Source organism: Xiphophorus maculatus, chromosome 22 (genome assembly GCF_002775205.1).
Source record: "Xiphophorus maculatus strain JP 163 A chromosome 22, X_maculatus-5.0-male, whole genome shotgun sequence".
Lineage (NCBI taxonomy): Eukaryota > Metazoa > Chordata > Actinopteri > Cyprinodontiformes > Poeciliidae > Xiphophorus > Xiphophorus maculatus.
The window spans coordinates 28,921,079-28,941,079 of NC_036464.1; the positions used below are offsets into that span (position 1 = coordinate 28,921,079).

The 20,001-nt window shown below is 43.4% G+C and overlaps 1 protein-coding gene across 2 annotated transcripts in view; it reads left to right on the forward strand.

Moving 5' to 3' along the window:
* The window catches only part of piezo1 (piezo type mechanosensitive ion channel component 1), a 73,391-nt gene extending 54,687 nt beyond the window's left edge, over nt 1–18,704 (forward strand). For both annotated transcript variants that reach the window (XM_023327049.1, XM_023327050.1), the window contains exons 36-54: nt 1,754–1,888; nt 2,707–2,965; nt 4,112–4,300; nt 5,849–5,983; nt 6,101–6,368; nt 7,870–7,996; nt 8,146–8,293; nt 9,184–9,336; nt 9,468–9,529; nt 9,828–9,986; nt 10,175–10,322; nt 10,730–10,918; nt 11,243–11,335; nt 11,496–11,668; nt 12,694–12,816; nt 12,899–12,978; nt 13,614–13,800; nt 14,398–14,539; nt 15,536–18,704. In XM_023327049.1, coding sequence (XP_023182817.1) covers nt 1,754–1,888; nt 2,707–2,965; nt 4,112–4,300; nt 5,849–5,983; nt 6,101–6,368; nt 7,870–7,996; nt 8,146–8,293; nt 9,184–9,336; nt 9,468–9,529; nt 9,828–9,986; nt 10,175–10,322; nt 10,730–10,918; nt 11,243–11,335; nt 11,496–11,668; nt 12,694–12,816; nt 12,899–12,978; nt 13,614–13,800; nt 14,398–14,539; nt 15,536–15,658 — 2,893 coding nt within the window. In that variant the 3' untranslated portion in view covers nt 15,659–18,704. The remainder of the gene's footprint in view (nt 1–1,753; nt 1,889–2,706; nt 2,966–4,111; nt 4,301–5,848; nt 5,984–6,100; nt 6,369–7,869; nt 7,997–8,145; nt 8,294–9,183; nt 9,337–9,467; nt 9,530–9,827; nt 9,987–10,174; nt 10,323–10,729; nt 10,919–11,242; nt 11,336–11,495; nt 11,669–12,693; nt 12,817–12,898; nt 12,979–13,613; nt 13,801–14,397; nt 14,540–15,535) is intronic.
* The last annotated feature ends 1,297 nt before the right edge of the window (nt 18,705–20,001 follow it).

Below are 20,001 nucleotides of genomic sequence, written 5' to 3' on the forward strand. Positions count from 1 at the left end.
CCAAAGCATTCCAGGATTTGGTCTGGAATGCTGTCTTGGAGGAATGTTGTTTGAGGAAAGTGAGCCTGAATCTGTGGGACGTGTTGAAACCTGGAAGGTGTTTGTTGCCTCAGGCAGAAACATGCTCCTGGGTCATTGATCATCTCTGCTGCTTTTGATGCCCTTTCAACTTTTCTGTGTCACCAATGGAGAAATGACTTCAGACTAAAGTTGGCCTTTGCATTCTTATTTTTGGACCTGAGGTCTTCCCTGGTAGAGTAGAGGTGTTTCTACTGACCTGGTGGACTGATCCCGTTTCAGGAGGACAGATGGTTGGTCTCTCTGCACTCGGGGCAGAAGCTGAGGCTGAAGGGCACGGGGTCGTCACCAAGGTGATGACATCCTCCATGCATCCTAATGCAGATGACACCAGCTTTTACAGCCTCGTTGCTATTCAACCTTATTCCTTTTAATTCTCAAGAGTAACGGCGCCTTTCCTTTTTATTTGTTTTGTTTTTGATCCAGTTTCTGTAAAATACACTCCACTAAAACTTCTCCACTTTAAAACCGTTGACCCCAGCTCTGTAATAAAAACGTCCATGATCCACTGGGGATTTCAGGTTCTGTTCTAGAAATGTGTTATATTTGTCTTCCCTGGAGTTCCTCAGGTTAAGATTATTAAACTAATTTATCTAACTACTTGTCAGAAAGGAAACAGAAGTTAAAATAATAATCTTTGATATAGTTCTGAAAAGACAGAATGTTTGATCATTAACAACAACAGTATGATCCTTCAAACCAGGATACATATTGGCCTTTTAGTAATGGTCCAGTACTATACTGGACCATTACACTGTAATGGACCATTGCACTACTACTATACTGTAGTGTAGATCCAATACACTACAGTGGACCGTTGTATATACTGGCGTTAGCGAACGCAGCCGCCTGCTAATAGCAGAATCGTCTGAAGCACTTGCAACTGCCCATTTTAATAGTTCAAACACCAAATGCATCTTAATATGCATTAATACACACAGTGGAACCTTCTTGGGGGTTCAACCAATCAGTGCCAAGGAAGGTCAATAGCACTTCATGATTGGTTGTGTTGCAATCAGAATATTCAGTAGCATTATGTCTTCATTTTTCAGATTCTTAAACTGCGTTTTTTTTTTCCTCTCGAGTATTTTAAGTTTTCTCTAAGAAAATCTAAGACTTTGTGAATTATAAATCACAAATAATTTGGAGTTACAATCCGCCAAAAAAAAAAATCAGCGAACAGATGAATCTGTGGATTCTGGACCTTGAACAGGCGGGTACTGGGTTAACAGGGACTTGTGGTTTATTTGATACAGTTGAAGGCTTCTTTAATGTTTATGTGTGAGTTCATGAACCAGTTCAACAGGCCGTCATTATTGGTCAACTCAGCAGGGCAACTCAAGAACTACTTCCTTTCTTATTTCAAAATAAGAGTCCTACGCCCAGATTCTTAAAGCTTTCACCTTTACATCCAAGTTCCATAATAATAACTTAGTTTTTCAGAAAACATCACATATGCAAGTGCCAGTCAGTAAGTGCTTTGCTTTAGTCGTGTAGCTTCATGTAGCTCTTATGACATGACTAACGACATGTTGGTACTGAAGGAGGGTCTGCTTGAGATGCTGCAGCTAAAAAGAAACTAACGGATAGAAAGAAAGTCAATCTTTAAAGGTTTGTTCTGAAATGTTTTCTGGTTCTTTGTGTTCACATGTACGTGTGTGTCTCTACGTGACAGATTGGAAACCCCGAGGCGCAGCAGCAACGGAAATCTCCTCACTGAAAACGTCCTGAGCAGCAGCGTGGGACTACAACCAGAACCGCTGAGACAAACCAGACACTCCAGAACGGCCAGTGAGATCCTGTCCAACAGGTGAGTCATCTGACCATGGAGAATGTTTACTCTCTGTAAAGCAGACAGCAGTGACTCTGCAGTAGCAACACCAGACTCGATGCAAGAGGTGCGGGGTGATGTGCAGGGGGAGAATGCTGATTGGTAAAGACGCAGTATTAAGTGAAATCAATTCTTTTGAGCTTTGTGTCATGTTATGATGTTATTTCCTCATCAAAAACATACGTGGAGTGTTGCCTTGATTCTTTCATGCAAGTTTGAGAGATCCTCTAATCTCCATGGCAACCATTCAGCAGTGCAAAACGCCTGGTTGGACCTAACACCACCGTAGTTTCCCAGCTTCAGAGCTTCTGCCTCACAGAGCACCTCTCTCCCCACTCCTACACTCAGCTCCTTCAGACTAGCCAGCAGCAATTAGCAAACACCTGGTGGAACTGCACATCTGCTGAGCTCATCATGAGAGCTGTGTCTCAGTGAAACGCTGACAAAAATGTTGTTAAAAGGTAAATGGAGGAGAGCTGTGATGACTTCCTGAAGGAAGAGCAGGAGTTTTTAAAAAGACAGAGGCCCAATTTTAAGGCCTTAAGTTAAAAAGCCAATGTTCTTTTCAGTGATATCTGATATATACAGGAGTTTTATAACAACTGAAGGTAACATAGTTACTTGATTGTGCTATAAAATGGCACTATGTGCCTGGAAAATACATATTATCCCTTTAACAACACATAAGGTGTATTTTAGCTCTGATCTTTGATGTTGTGAGTTTATGAGGGATCTCTGATGAAGACGATGAGATGTTGTGATGTGTGGTCATGGTGTTCTGCCGTTTGCCTCCTCAGGGCTTTTTTCATCGAGGAGCTGGAGCAGAGTAGAGAGTTCTTCAACAACCAGAACCGCCTGCTGAGGCTGCTGGTGGCCGTGTTCAACCTGCTGTCGGCCAACTCCGAGCTGCTCTGCTATTTCATCATGGTCCTGAACAACGTGGTCAGTGCCTCGGTCATATCCCTGGTCCTGCCCATGCTGGTCTTCCTGTGGGCCATGCTGTCTGCTCCCAGACCAACCAAGAGTTTCTGGATGACAGCGATAGTCTACACAGAGGTACGCTGACATCGGAACTGGGAAAATGCCAGTACACCGTCAGATGGTGGATGGACTGAGCTCAGCCACATTCATGCCTTCCCACTCACAACCACACACATTTACACACAGATACACAGATCAGTAGGCAACCTGGGGTTAAGTGCCTTGCCCAGGGGCACATCAATAAAGCACAGGAGGGCTCTACCCAATGAGCCAGAGCCGACCCGTTAGTAGAACTATCTACTTTCATCTCAGATCGGTGAGGTGGAGCAGTAAACGATTTTCTCTATACAAGGAGGTAATGATGAAATGTTGGAACTCGAAGACCCGCATGCTTAAGTCTAAACAGCAGAATGGAAAATTGTTAAGCTGACAGTGATCCATCACTACAGTGGAGAATGAGAGGCTAATAAACAGTTAGGTCCATAATTATTCACACGCCTGAGAAAATTCAAAATGATCTTTATCCAACAAAGAAGTTTGTGTCTGATACAATATGAGTCATTCATCTGCTAAATGTACATTTTGAAATTTTCTATTTTAATTTACAATTTAACAAGAAATGCGTCGAGACTTATTTAGACCCTGTTCAGTAAAAGCCTAATGAAAACCTTCTAACTGCTAAGCAGCTTTTTGCTGGTTTGGTGTTTTAATTCTGCGCTTTACTGTGTGCAAAGCCAAACTTCCTGGCCTTTCTGGTGGATGAAGTGAAACATGCCTCCAAGTGTTTAGCAAGTTTTATTTTAAGCACCATTAGAGACAAACACCATCAGGTGCTCAACAAGCGCTCTGGTAAACTTCCTGCTGACCATGTTACAGTCCAAACTGGGAGATGATCTGAACTGTTACTTAAAGGAGGGTGAGCCGGCTATATTACTTAAGATATAAATTTCTTATTGAAAATCTCGTACAGAGAACAACACAAAAAGTCTCCATCAGCTCCATTTGCTGGAATGTCATTTACGCCATTCATAACTTGCTTATAGAAATGGACTAGATCTGTGATTGTAACAGTTTTGACATCAGTTTATCGTTTCCTTTCACCAATCACTGACATTTTCTCCATTGTTTGATGAGAATCAGTGTCTATGATGCACAGCTCACATGTACCGCTGAGCTTCCACCACACTAACGGGACTGTTGTGCTGCTCCGCCTCTTCCCAGGCCATGGTGGTGCTGAAGTACATCTTCCAGTTCGGGTTCTTTCCGTGGAACAGTGTTTATGAGATGACTCTGAACGAAGACAAGCCCTTCTTCCCACCGCGCATCTTTGGCCTGGAGAAAACCGACAGCTACATCAAATACGATCTCCTGCAGCTGCTGGCTCTCTTCTTCCACAGATCGCTCCTCATGGTCAGTAAATGCTGACGTTAATCGCAACCCACATGCTCTGAACAGCTGTCCCTTCATTTTACTGGTCAAGCTGTGATTTATGTTTTTTTAAAAGTAGATTTGCTTCCTGCAAAAGGGTGCTGCTTGATCTTCCTGTGTGTTCTTCCCTCCCTGCCAGGTTGTTATTGTAAATTGTAAATAATAATTTCTTCTTAATTACTCACTAGGTTAAATAAAGGTTAAAAGAAATTATACTAAAAAAATGATAAAGTGAGACAATAAAACTATTTATTGCATATTTTCTTTCAGGTAACTGTATGGCTATGACTTTATGGCAGAGCAATAATAGCCCCTCACACTGCTCTTGAAAAACTTTCCCGTTTGTAATGTGTTTCTTCGGGACACCGGTTACGTTAAACCGCCCAGAGAAACGCCGTTTAATCCTGTTTTCAAATGTATTGATATTTATTGACACCGTTGTTGAGCGAGCAGTGGAGAAAATAGTAAAACTAACAATCCCAACAGTTTTGGAGGATTTCAAATATCATTAATGGGAATTTATTGTGACATCAATAAATCAAAAATCATTTACATGATAAGAAATTTATCTCAGTAAATGATGGATGACACAATAAATGCCCAGCCGTAATCTGACCCAGATTTAGGGTCTTCCTATATAAACTGAAATGTTCCATGTTCTCCTGGGTTCTTGCAGTCCAAAAACATGCAGGTTAGAATATTATAATTTGACCATAGGAGTGTGTGTGTAAAACATGTCTAGTGTGTAATATGCTTCCTGCCTGGTGACTGCAACCCTTCCCTGACGCTGAACAAGACAGGGTGCTGATGTAGACGGATGAGCAGAGACCCAACAGAGCCACAGGAACAGGTGCTACATGCTAAGAGCAGTGGAGGCTGGGGTCGTTCACACCAGGAGCTGATCCAGGGCCAGCAAAGATACACATGCAGGACGAAAGATGGAAGCAGGAAAAGACAGAACCAAGTGGCTGGACTGGCATCCAGAACCATCTGGACCCGGCGTGGGCAGGAAGTCCAAGAGTCACATGGGTAGACTGCTACGGTGACAGGACCAGGGTCGGGTTGAACCTCTAGAGCCAGACCAATCAGACATAACAGTGACTGACGAAGGCAGTGGTGATAGATGAGTGAACAAGAGAAGCTCCAGAAATAAAAATGGCTGAAGGATGAAAGTGGAGAGGTTGTAGAAGTGCCAGAGGTCATGTGAGCACTGAGACGGTGACCGTCAGGGTGGGACGGTGGATCAGTCAGACCATAGAGGAACCCATCAGCCAGAGCAGATGCTAGACAGCTGAGAGCTTCAGGTGTTGCCATGGGAATGTTTTACTGAGTTAGCTCTATAAAGCTATCCAGATGAATTAATGTGTTAATAAAGTTCCTACCTGAGGAGACATAGTGTGGGCTCAGCAGGATGCTGAGTGGTCTGCTGAGGTGGACCTGATGAAGAGTCAAGAGCAAACCCTGACCATAAGCCCTATAAGTATGACTCTTCTGTTACATAAGGCAGTGTTTTTGTGTGTGTGTGCACAGCAATACGGTCTGTGGGATCACGAGGGCCCACTGGAGGAGCAGTGTGCGTCATCAGAAGATGGACATAACGTCACAGCAGGAGAGGAAAATGGGAGCAGGAAGGAGGAAGCTCAAGACGCTAAAAGAAAAGATCAGGTAACGCAACGTCAGCCCTGAAGAACCTGACCACTGGTCACTTTATGTCTTATGAAGACATCAACCAACATGAGATAAGAGCTTCATTGAATAAAAACAATTTTTTTGATGACACAGGACATTGAAGAAGCTGGTCCCAGCTCAGACGCCGCCACCATTCAACCGCCTGATGCGGCTGAGGCGCTGCCTGATGGGCCGGGGGGCGAGCATGAAGCCAGGAACAACAACGTGGATGTTCTGGACAGGAGGGAGAGAGATAGTCAACGACTGACAGGGGACGTCCTGAAAAGGGACAGCAAACGGTTGACGGGGGACGTCCCGAAAAGAGACAGCAGCATCCGGTTCCGCAGAAAAAACAAGAAAGCCAAAAAACAGGACAGCAAAGGTTTGTATCATCCTGAGTCAACTGCAGTGTTAACATTAACTACACCATTACCACACTGGTGGGCCTGGTTCATCAAGACCATTTTATGGTCCAAGCTGCTTGAACAGAATGCCAGAAGAACTGTCTTCTGTGCAACTTCAGAATGATTTACCTCTCACCCTAAAGGTTTCTTCTAGTTTTTTATCAGAATATGTCATAAAGTTAATATATATATATAACCTTGGACGTCCTGTAGCAGATTGTGGGTTATCAACATTCTAATCAGCACTTAAGCTGTTTGTAAGTTTAAAGGTAGAAATAGTTCAGAAAGTTAACTGAAAATACCGTTATAGAGACATATGTCAGCAGAGAAGACATTGAGAGTTCTACGTAACCCTCTGTTAGGTGACGCTCTTACAGGTTCAGACCTGTTCTACATTCTGAAGGTAAACACACTGAAGGTAAACACTGCTGAAGCTCTGCAAGCACCAGACAGGTCCAGACTCAGTGATGGACCTTTTTGAGTCCAGCACCTTTCATGAAAGGTTCATTTTCAAGGGAGGAGTTGAGTTTGTAAGGCGTCTGGGTGAATGTTAACTTCATTTTGCCTTTTCATCCCTTCCTTTTACTATTCAATACCAGGAGACAAATCATATGGTACCTCACATAGCTGCAGTTTCCTTGGAAACTAACAGGCTGAACTACATGTGTTTCCTCTTGGATTTCCATTGATCCAAGAGGAAAACTCCCATCATTCATTTTCCCTTTCAACAGTCTCCAGCTTACTGACGGAAACTAAGTCCTAACCAGGCCATAAGCCGCACATCGTCCCACCAGTGTGTTCTGGGCTCTGGGATGTGCCCAGAAAACCTTTCCAGCCCAACCTCCCTCTGAGTGAGTTTCTCACTCTGTCTCTAAGGTTGACCCTCTGCAGCTCCCAGCCAGACAAGGTTCTGATATGTCGATCAATCTTCCTCTCCATCCTACCATCACTTGGCACCGACTGTAGCTCAGCTGGAACTTTATTCTTCTGCATTTAGAACATTTCGGGGTCCCTTCCCTTTCACTGTGCCCCCGGGCAAGGCACCTAATCCCAAATTGGCTTCCAATCTGCATATTGGCTCATGGTTGTGTGCAGGTTTGAGAATGTGGCTCTGATGATCCTGTCCGTGAACACCAATAGGGTCGGAGACGAGAAGCAAAGGCCCAAAGTCTACTTTGGTGAAACCAGGACCAGACAGCCTTCCACAACCTAACCTGAATCTGATCTTTCTACTCAAAATATTGAGCATGAGATGACATGAAGAGTATGAAGAAAAAATGTTACTGGATTATTACCAGTAATTTGTTTTTGCTGCAACACTGTCACCTGCAATGGACCCCTGTTGTCCCCTCTATTCTTGCTTTTCCTTCATCATGAGGTTTCCAACCATCTCCTGTGAGCTCAGATCACCTAAAAGGTGGCGTGTGCTTGTATGACTTACCAAGATTATTGCGCTTTTTCTGTTCTCCTTTACAACAGAGTCTCTGTCAGAGACTGCAGAGTCTGTGAAGGAACCAGGGAAGAAAAAAACCAAAGACAAGAAGAGTGAGGCCGTGCTCAGATTAATGGCTGTGGGATACAAGATCCAGCAAGTCTTCATAACAGGGTAAGACATGCAATATAAAATCACTGTGAGAAAGTTTTACTGTAGTGGCCACCAGTTATTTAAACCCGATTCAGTAACTTCATGTTTAGCTCGGTCGAATCCATTTTAACTGACAGTGAACATCAAACGTGTTGTGTTTTTCTCTGCAGGTTCCAGAATGTGAAGCAGCCAGCTCAGAGTTTCTTTAGGAGTATAACCAAGGATAAATACCGGGCCTCCACAGATGTCTACGCCCTGATGTTCCTCACTGATGTCGTTGACTTTGTCATCATCATCTTTGGCTTCTGGGCCTTTGGGGTAAGAGACGACTGCCTCACCTAACCACACACACAGTCATCCAGGACGCTTACCTCAACTGCTGCAGCACTCAGTGTTAGCATCAACACACAGAGCAACACTGAGACTGAGACGTACTCACTATACACTGAAACCAGGCTGCCTCTTTTCACACCATCATTTTAGTAATCTGAGGTTCTAGAGCAGAGGTCTGCCACAGTGGCTTTTAATAACTTTGGCTAAAGATGATGAAGAACCAACTACTGTATTTAAATAAACATGTAACAACAAATGCTGGCTTTAGCCGTTTTTCAGTTTCTTCATGAAATAATTGCATTGAAGTTCCACAACGGAATGGCATTAAAAGTACAAATAGCATTTATTTATAGCTGTTGCTCTTGCCATTATACTGGAAACATGAGGAAGTTTTTTTTTTTTTTTTTTTTTTACATGTCCTATAAGAAAATGTATCAACAAAAATAAGCTGTTTTAGCTGTTTAAATCTAAATGAGCTGCTGCTGGCCATGCCCTCTTACTCAATGTTTGCTCCCAAATGTGAAAATGGCTGCAAACATGCACAATTACACTACCCTACGTCTTTGAAAAGCAGAAGTAGAGCCTCCTGCACAACCAACAAGAATGCAGTAAGTGGTTTCTGGATGGTAAGTTAACAAAACGGTTGTCTTTTCCAGCAGCCATGGGTTGCTAAATGTCATTTGGGTTTTCTAAATGTCAGTGGAGTTTCAATCTGTCCATTAGTTTGTTTTTGTATCAAAGGAACAGCACCAGACAGGAACTTAAATGCAACCAAACTTGATTCGCACAAATTCAATCCTGCTGCCATCTGAATTGTTTCAAGTGAAAGTTAAATGTTGTGATAGTAACCTGAGTTCATCCTGTGTCCTGTTCAGAAGCACAGTGCTGCAGCAGACATAGCGTCCACCCTATCAGAGGACCAGGTTCCCGAGGCCTTCCTGGTGATGCTGCTCATCCAGTTCAGCACCATGATCATCGACAGAGCTCTGTACCTGCGCAAGGCCGTTCTGGGGAAACTCATCTTTCAGGTTCATGTCATGCATTCTAAGCACGACTGGCTTCAGAAAGCTGCTTGTTGAGCCGCCAGCGGACTGCTCTGAGAGCTCAACCCGTCACTTCCTGTCCGCCCTGCTCACCTGGTGCCGTTGTTTTCCTCCAGGTGATCCTGGTTCTGGGAATTCATCTGTGGATGTTCTTCATCCTGCCTGCTGTCACAGAAAGGTGACGTACGATCACTTTATGCCACTCACAACCTGCTTCATACAAAATGATCTGTGCAGACATGAAAGTAGAACTTGAACCAACAAACCTCAGTGAGTCCTGACTGGATCACATGACTGGTGTCCAGGATCCGGTTCTACTGGCAGCGTCCGCATCAGCTGTCATCACAAAAACTGACATTTGCTAAACTACTAGAACTTTGACCAGAAACCGTGAAGTCCCACGCCCCCTGAACACATCACCTTGCCTTCTAAATAAAATAGCTGAACATATCTTTTGTTTGTCCATTTTTCTGTAGGATGTTCAATCAGAACTTTGTGGCCCAGCTCTGGTACTTTGTCAAGTGTATCTACTTCGGCCTGTCGGCCTATCAGATCCGCTGCGGTTACCCCACCCGTATCCTTGGCAACTTCCTCACCAAGAAATACAACCACCTCAACCTGTTTCTCTTCCAAGGGTATGGAAACCTCGCAACCATAGCAACCATAATCGCCTCTTTATAGGTTCATATTCTTGGATTCATATCACTGAATCCAGTGCTTGAATTTTGCAGGACAAGGTGGTGAATAACGAGTCTGGGTTGGTTTAAATGTGTGTGTGTGTGTGTGTGTGTGTGTGTGTGTGTGTGTGTGTGTGTGTGTCTAGGTTTCGCCTCGTTCCATTCTTAGTGGAGCTGCGTGCGGTGATGGACTGGGTTTGGACCGACACCACCCTGTCCCTCTCAGACTGGATGTGTGTCGAGGACATTTATGCCAACATCTTCATCATAAAATGCAGCCGGGAAACAGAAAAGGTTCGAACCACAAGAGTTCGATGTCTAGGACTCGTCAGATATGTCAGAGGGTTGGGATTTTTCAAGGAAGTCTTTCACAAAACCATGCCCAATTATAGAAAGACAAAGAAAAGAAAACTCAAACTCGTTGTTAGAGCTCTAAACTGGTAATATTTTATGTTTTACAGTGTTTCATATTCTGAGAGGCAAATGAAAGCAGTCTCAACAGATTTAAAGCTGGATAGAATCAGACCTGCTGAAGCTGTTTGTCATTAATTGTTTCACCGTCTTTAATCCTGTAAATCCTGTGGGAAGTCACTTTAATTGATTATTTTTATATTTTCACAGAAAATGCTCAAACCAACTCCATAGGTTCTGATCTGTGTGGTCATAAAGATATTTCTATCATCTCTGTCTTATTTTTTCAGAAATACCCTCAACCTAAGGGCCAGAAGAAGAAGAAGATTGTGAAATACGGCATGGGCGGACTTATTATTTTCTTCTTAATCTGCATCATCTGGTTTCCTCTTCTCTTTATCTCATTGGTCAGATCGGTGGTGGGCGTGGTTAACCACCCGATCGATGTGACAGTCACTTTCAAACTAGGTGGTTACGAGGTAATCATGCACTTTCATACAAACTGAAACAAAGTCACTATGTTCTGTAGCACAAGTCCTGTGTTATGTTAAAAGAACAGACAGGAAACATTTGGCAGGTTGAAAGTAAATACAGCCTTAGTTCAGGTTCAACTCAAAAAATAATTTACAAAACTATAGAAAATGAAATGACATAAAAAGGTTTATGTGTAAACAGGATGCTGTTGGTTGTCATAGTAATCATAAATGTACAGTTCTGTTGAGAAGTTTAGCTAGATTTGTTAAGCGCATAAATAATTTTTTTAAAGAACCATAAATTGCAGCATGTTGTGTCCTGTGCTCCAGCCCCTGTTCACCATGAGCGTGCAGCAACAGTCCATCCATCCCTTCACAGCTGCTGAGTACGACCAACTCACCAAGACGTTTGGAGACAATGCCGTACGTACCGACTTCTGCCAGCCGCCATGTTCAGTGTGTGTGTGTTTGCAGAAAAATCCACATATTATATAAAATCCAGTTTTGTTGTCGCTGCTCCGTAGACTCGGTGAGAACTGATGACGCTCCCAGGTCTCTGAGCTCTGTGTGTCCCTGCGTTTAGGTGGCCATGCAGTTCATCACTCTGTACAGCTATGAGGACATCGTGACGGCCGTGATCGAGGGCAGCTCAGGGTCCGTGTGGAGGATCAGCCCCCCCAGCAGGCAGGAGGTCATCAAGGAGCTCCTGAACAGCCCTGTAGACCTGACCCTCCGCCTGGCCTGGACCTTCCAGAGGTCAGACCCATTCCAGCTGTGCGGCGCATGTTGCTGCCTTCTGCACATTTCTAGCTCTTATTGAGAAGGATGTTCTTATGAGCGGCGTTTCCACTATCCATAGGATCGCACAAATTGAAACTACGAAAAAAATTTAGAGATGCAGCATGTGGCTTCTAAAGAGAACATGTTTTTTACATATTTGTTAAAATTGTCACAAATATGACTTGACAGTTTGCTGTGAAACAGATAATCTGTGAAAAGATCATTGTCCTGCACCCTCCTGCAACTGCTATCCAAAGAAATGCACCGCTCTTGACCCCAAACAGCCAATCAGAGTCAGGAGGAGGGTCTTAGCGCTGTCAATCAGTGTCATGTTGTCGCTGTTCAATGTGCTGATAGCAGAGAAGCAACTTACTGTTACAGAAAAACTGTTTATCTGCAGTCATCTGTGGCCATGCTAACTCGTGTTAGCATTCACAGCAGGATCTGCTAGCAGGAAGGAGCTGCAGAGAGATTGTGATTGACAGCACTAAGACCCGCCCCCCTGTCTCTGATTGGTTGCTTCTATCTAGCTGGGTTTATTTTTTATTTATGTTTTTCTTCATATATTATTTGTCTTGTAACATACTGTCACGACATTATGTTGTGCGTCTGTCTCCACCAGAGCTCTCTCACGTTCACACAGTTCAGAAAAAGTTGTGTGTCATTCCAAAGTTTTGAATCCACAGCTGTTCTGAAAAATCACCAACTACAATTTCCCCAAAACGCCGCATACATAATCCCTTCCAAGTATAAGTTGCTTATACTTGCTTATACAACGTCTCCTCTGATTGGCTGATAGATGATGAGCGCTAGCGCCATGGCTGAGTTATGAATATATCTCACGTAATTGTTTACATCCATTGTGAAATTGTTGTTTTTTTTAACATTAGCAGAATATAGACAAATATTTGCTCACATTTGCAATGGAAATGCAGCCACAATTTACCATCTCGCTTGTGTGTGTGTGTGTGTGTGCATGTAAATGTGTGTGTTCCCTGCAGGGATCTGGGGAAAGGTGGGACCGTTGAACACACGTTTGGTAAACATTCGATAGACCTGGAGCCGGGGAACCCGGTCAGAGAAGAGCTGGCGTATCTACTGATCGGCAACCGGACTGAGCCTGTGTGAGTTCAGCAACGTTTGAATCCCTCCAGCTGTGATAAAAGATTCAGTCCTAACAAATCACTGACCTCCCGTCCCCCACAGGCTCGTTCCCCACATGTTCCCTAACTACATGCGTGCCCCCAATGGAGCTGAAGCCAAACCAGTCAGTCAGCTGTACAAAGGTCAGAGTTCAATCAGTTACTTCCCTGTTCAGCCTTCTCAACACCACCTGGAAGTTTTCACTTTGTGTCAAGTTAGAACCTCAAATGCTTGATTTCCCTTCCACGTAATGTGACGTGGAAGGGAAATCATACATGAAGTGAAATCTGAAAAGTGCAGCAGGCACTTAAATTAAAGCCCCAGTCAGTTAAGAGAGTTTTGTTCTAAGTCTGTTTCTGACCTCGGAGGCCAACAGTAGAGAATAAACAGCTTCACCTTCCAGCAAGTCCACAACCCAAAGGTTTCAATCAAAGCAGATTGTTGTTAGAATGGTCCAGTCAAAGGCCAGACCTGGATTCATTGCAAATCTGTGGCTGCACTAGAAAGATGAAGTTCACAGAAGCAGCATAAGTTGGTTCCAAACCGTTTTGAGTCTGAAAACAAAAACACATCAAATTTTCAGGTAGAAGTTTTTAAAAGCCATGTGTCATTTGAACCTGCTCTAATAAAATGTTGCTCTGTTTTTCACATGGAATCTTAAAATAAATACATAGCAGTTTGTTTCTGAAATATAATGAGATAAGAAAAAGTCCAGTGGGGACGAATACTTTATTTTCCTTGTGAGTGTGTGTGTTTAAGTGACGTGTTGGTGTTGCAGACGATGAAGCTGATTACCAGAACATCACCCTGTCCCTGAAGAGCGACAGGTCTGTGAACGGCTCGGGGGGGCAGGAGTGGTGGGACATCGCCGTGGCGCCCTGCCAGCCGCCATGCAGCGTGCTCCCCATGGTCATATTCAACGACAAAGTCAGCCCACCTAGCCTGGGCTTCCTGGCTGGATACGGGTAGGAGACGCGTCGCTCACCACACTAACACGGGGTCGCTACGGTAACACTATATAGTATTCACGCTCCTCTTCAAAACGTAGTCGCTGAAAACATCTCCACTCTCAGCGCGGCAGCACAGGAAGAACCCTGAAGCTATCTTACTGTTGTTGACAAGGCAAAGTAGCAAAGCGCCACCTCACATCTGAAGTGACACCGAGCTGCTGTGAAAAAATGAAAATATGAACAATGACAAAGACAAAAGCATCAAAGACATGAGAAGAACATGATCACGTGTTCTTCTTGTTGCATCTTGTTTTAATCAAATGATACCCATAATAAAAAGATTTTTGGAACTCATTGACTCGGTAAACTTTTTTAACAATAATTATTTGTTTTTAAAAATGTGAATCACTTGACAGCATTAAACTACAGGACTCAGTGTGTTACTATGTAAGCTTCAGTTGAGCAAAGGCAAAAATAAAAGCAGCTGTATCTGGAGTAAAACAAACTTTTTCATTTGATTTAGTTTCGTGATTGGTCAGATTGAAGCTGATCTGTTTCTGTCTCTCTGATTGGATGGTCTTTCGTAACCCGTTCTCCTCCTCGTCCTCCCAGGATAATGGGTCTGTACGTGTCGGTGGTCCTGGTCATTGGGAAGTTTGTGCGTGGCTTCTTCAGTGAGATCTCCCACTCCATCATGTTTGAGGAGCTGCCCTGTGTGGACCGCATCCTGAAGCTCTGCACCGACATCTTCCTGGTGAGTTCAGACCAAACGCATCCGACGGAAGACGGAATCGACCCACAACTGTTTGTTTCTCACCGTCTGGCCTGAAGCCAGACTAAACCTGACCGGCTTTAGGTCAGGAATGACCAGGGATATCTCCGTTTGCTAAATGATAGAATAATGAGAATTTTGTTACCGCTCTTTTTTCCAAATTCAGAAGATGATTCACAGCCTCCTCAACAACCAGTATAACTTCACATGGTTCATTTGTTATTTTAATAATCTGAGGCCTCTTGGTCATCACCTTAATCCTTAACTCTCTCTACAGACGACCAGATTCAAGTCCTGAGTCTTGCGGAGCGTTTTGGTCAAACTAAAGGATCAGTTCCAGTGTAAACCTATCAGTGGCTGCACTGTATGTAAATTTCTGACCTAAAAAACAAAAAACAAACCTAACCTCATTATTCTAAAGCAGGACAGGTGTAGCATCTGTCAGTCGACTCCGATAACACTGCAGTGCTTCTTGACCTTACAGCGACCTTTGACCCCGTGGACCAGTCTTTCCTTCCATCTCGTCTTCACAACTTTGTTGCCATACGTGGTTCAGCTTTGAAATGGTTTGCTTCCCACCAGTCTGATGCTTAACGGCTTTTCTTTGCCTACATCCTTTCCGGGGCTCCTCAGGGCTCCATGTTAGGCCCTCTACTTCTTTCATTGCATATTTTTGGGTCGGGCTGTATTGTGAGACGCCACATTGCAATACAGACGACCAACACATTTACTTACCGGTGAGGCCAGAATGCAGTAAGCCACTGCTTTTTCTCCTTAACTGCATCTCTGCAGTCAAACAGAAGTTAATTCAGAAACTTTCTGCTTCTTAATGACCAAAAAACAGAGTGAATCCTATTTAGAGAGAAAGCTGCAACTGGCCTGGGAAGTTTGACAATGTGAAAAACCTCTGGGTTACTGTTGACCGACAGGGCTTTGCAATTTAACAAACAAATTGCATCATGTTTCTGTGTTTTGAAGGTTCGGGAAACCGGAGAACTGGAGCTGGAAGAGGAGCTTTACTCCAAGCTGATCTTCCTCTACCGCTCTCCAGAGACGATGATCAAATGGACTCGGGACATCCACCTCAGGGAGCAGGACTGATGCTGACTGTGAACCTGACGCAAGGCACAATGAGGAGGCGCCCGGCAGACAGCTGATGGCGGGCGCCTCAGGGACGCTGCTGTGTGGGCAGAGTAACGTGCAATGTGAACCACCTCCTCATGCTGGACTCTTTGTGTTTCTGCTGCTGCCTGAGCATCCGGATCAACTTGAGCACAACACTGTAGGACTCGGGCTGCGGCTCCTCCGCGGCACCTGGGGGAGATCAGGCTGCGGCCCCTCTGGGTGCCTGTCGCATCTCTGCAGAGCAACCAGAACTTTGACCCGGGCCGGGTTTATGTGGGTTGGGCGGCCAGAGGAACCCAGCGGGCGTACGACTACCTGCTGGTCCAACCAGCTGCAGGCCTCGTCCCGGATCGGGTTGGAGAGTCATTAAAAACAGTTTTTTAAAGTCACGGTGATTGGTTGTCGCAGCAAACAAAAGACAATATGCTCACACTTTATTGGAAGAAAAAAGAAGACATGTTTCTGTTTTTTAAAAGACAAAAATATGAGGTCTCAGTAAAGTTTCTGCAGCAGAACCACCCTGTCTGTTTGTTACAGATGCATGTAAAGACTCTTGGTCATATTTAACGTCTTCTAATTCAGACTGCCCGGGTCTCTGTGCTGTCACACAAACCTAACATTTCACACACACACACATTGCTCTTTTTTATCTCAAACTCTAAACAGGAGATCTGGAGCAGCTCTCTGTTTTAAAGGGGGAGTATGGAATACTTGAAATGAGGTTCTGTTGAAGGGTAAGAAGCAAACAATATCCTACCTAACACAACTGGCTTCACACAGGGCTTTGAGTGGTCATTATTCCTGGAAACGTTAATAAATCATTATTAAATCTAGATTAGTTTGTCTCAGAGGCTGAAGGCCCAAAGTAGATTACTGTTGTGTTTTAAAGGGGCAGTATCATGCATTTTATAGCGTAATCAATGTTACCCTCAGTTGGGATAAGCTTATATCTATATATCAAACATAAATTCAGATAAATTTGACGTTGCAATTTAATGACTTGAAATTGGACCCGTCTCTTTAAGAAGCTCCTGCTCTTTCTGAATCTCCTGCTGTGAAAGTCGACACAGCAACATTTCTGTGTTCAGCCTTTAACATCTTTCTTAGAAGTGTTTGCACTAAGCAGAAGCGCAGCTCCACCAGGTGGTTATTGCTGCTGCCGCCAGTCTGAAGGAGCTGAGTAGAAAAGGTGGAGATCTGTGAGAGCAAGTGTTTAGACACCTGCTTATTGATTACCACAGTAGATTAAAGGATTCCCCAAACATGCATGAAAAAAAATCATAGCAACACTCCGTGTATGTTTTTGATGAGGGAATAACATTTTAACATGATGCAACACTAAAAAATTCAATTTTACACCAGACTGCTCCTTTAACTTATAAAGAAATGCAGAAATAATTAATAACTCCAGATTAGTTTCTCTCAGAGACTGAAGGCCCAAAGCAGACTTTATAGATCTCCAGTCTCAGTTTATGTGCTTTATTCACCTTTGACCTGTTGCCATGCTTACATTAGAAGTTATTTACACAGCAGCTGTTGGTTACTGACATGGGACATGGAGGCAGGAGGTAGGAGGCAGCGTGCCAACGCCCCCTTCCTGGAAACAGAACAGATGCTGCTGCAAAACTAAAGCAGTGAGTTTCATTTCAACCCTGCTAATAGTTTTGCCGTTTAAATCATCTTCCTGTCGTTCCATTCTCTGTAAAACACAGGAACGTCGTTGGTGTGCTGCTTTGTGAAAATGGTTAGAAGTCTGCTTTGGGTCTGGCGCCTCGGACTACTTCAGCCTCTGGCACCAACGGACCTGGTTCTTCACTAAATGAAGATGACGAAAACGTTTTCTACTGCTTTCAACAGAACCTCAAATCAAAAATCCCAAACTGTCCTGTTGCCATAGAGATGAAGGAGGATTGGATTACGGTGGTGGTGGAAAGCTGAACGTTGTTTCTAATTGGCCTCTCTAATTGACACCAGGAAATTGATTCCCAAAAAGCTGAACATTTGAACAGTGGATGACCGACTAAAGGAAGATGCACGCCTCTGGTTCTGTCAGAACTTTTCAGTTCAACCGTTTTGTCTTTTGTCAGCCTCATTGTTTCTACTCTCAGTCAAAGCCTCAGTGAACAAGCAGCCAGAGTCCAAAGACCCATGTTGAAGTCGCTCCGGTAAACGTCTTGGAACTTTGAATGATTTAGAAACAAAGCTAATTGGAAACTCATTTTGAAAATGGATGATTCTCTTTCCCACTTCTCTATCCATGAAAAAAAAAACACTAGCAAATACAAACAGCAGATCTTTGTGTTGCATCTAAAATCAATCAATCAATCCAAAGACCGCTGGACCACCAGAATGTTCCCCGGCTTCCCCCAGAACATGAGCTCAGTACCAGCCGATACTGGAGCGTAGAATGACCTGCTGTGGTTTTTCTGTCAGGTCTGTGACTGATGATGCATATAAAACACTACATTAACACTACAGTAATGAGCTGAGACCTCCTGGGCAGGTTGGTGCTCCACCACCAGGGGGATCCTGGGGGATCCAGCAGGCCTTCTGTGTGGGAAGTTAGTCAGGGAAATGTCCGACTGGGAGCGCTCAACTGTTTCCCTGGTTACGATATACCAAGACCAAGACGTCAGCACATCATCCTAGCAGTGAACCGTAAACTTCCCACTTCAACCTTCCGACTGAGCAGAGCTGAAAATTTAAATGGGAAGCAGACATTTATTTATTTTATTTTACAGTTTAGAGATGATGATGTTTTCCTGCCTTCCTCTGATTTCTGCCCTCCATGAAAAATGTAGCAACATGAGAAACTTCAGATAAACTGTAGAGCTGAAACACTGCAGTGAACATTCATTGAGCTGTTGGGAGGGTTGGATGACGGGTCGCACTTTGAATTTTCTTTCATTTCCAGTGAAAAAAGGATCCATTGTGACTGTATATAATACATGATTTCATGTATCAGTGTTCTGTCATGATATGTTGCATAATTTGATGAATCAATAAAGAGCAGTGGGATATATTTGCTGGATCATGTGAGGTCTGTTTAAAATGATTACGCTTTTATAAACTTTAAAAAATGAAAAAAACCACAGGTGGGATTTCTGTTATCAGGGAAAATGTCTGAGTTCTTTCTGATGTCCTGAACTTGAACACAACGTAAAAGCACAGTGCAAAAACACACAATCCTACCAAGTTATTTTTTTTAGTTTATAATGCAAAATATCTTGAAATAAGTAACTTACAAGTAACTTTTAAGTGAGATAGAGGAGCTTGTTTTAAGCCAGTAATTCCTTAATATTATGAAAAAATATTTGGTGGATTATTTCACCACCATGGGGAAAAATATCTTGTTGCAAGTGAAATAATTTTCCAATGGAAACAGTTCCTTTTTTTTTTTTTAGCAATATCAAGCGATTATTGATTTTTAACTGGCTGCACAGTGGCGCACTTGGTAGCGCTGTTGCCTTGGGTTCAAATCCCAGCCCCAGGGTATTTCTGCATGTTCTCCCTGTGCATGTGTGAGTTCTCTCCAATCAATCAATCAAATTTTATTTGTATAGCACATTTCAGCAGCAAGGCATTGCAAAGTGCTTTACATCATATCAAACACAGAAACACAATAGAATCAACAATCAAAACACAACAACTCCAGGTACTCCGGCTTCCTCCCACAGTCCAAAAACATGACTGTCAGGTTAGTTGGTCTTTCTGAATTCTCCTTAGGTGTGGGTGTGTGTGTGTGCATGGTTGTGTGTCCTGTTTGTCTGTGTTGCCTTGCGATGGACTGGTGACCTGTCCAGAGTGACCCCGCCTCTCGCCCGAAACGTTTGTGGAGATAGACACCAGCAGCCCTGGTTACCCCATAGGGACAAGTGTGTAATGGATGGATATTGACTTAAAACAAGCTTCCATATCTTGCTGAAAATATACTCGTTTTGTCTTATTTCAACTCTTCTAAAATATTTGCACTAGAAACTTGACCAAAATAGTTGTTTTTGATTGTGTACAGAGAATTTCTTTCCAGAGTAGCATTTCATTCAGTTCACTTTATGTCAAATTTAACACCAATTCACAATAAATGTCATCTCAACTTGTTAAGAGTCTGACACCTAAAGACAAATTGGTACAAAATTAATTCGGATAAATTTAGTTCATTCTTCTACTGCAGCTTATAGTGTTTATCCCGAAACTTGATGTAAAAGGAACCACTAAATGTTTTCCAAATGTACATTAGAAAAGTGTGAAGTGTGTTTATATCCTGGCTCTTTGTGTTTGTTCTTGTCTTGTGTTCAAGGTGAGTGAATTTATCTGAAGGG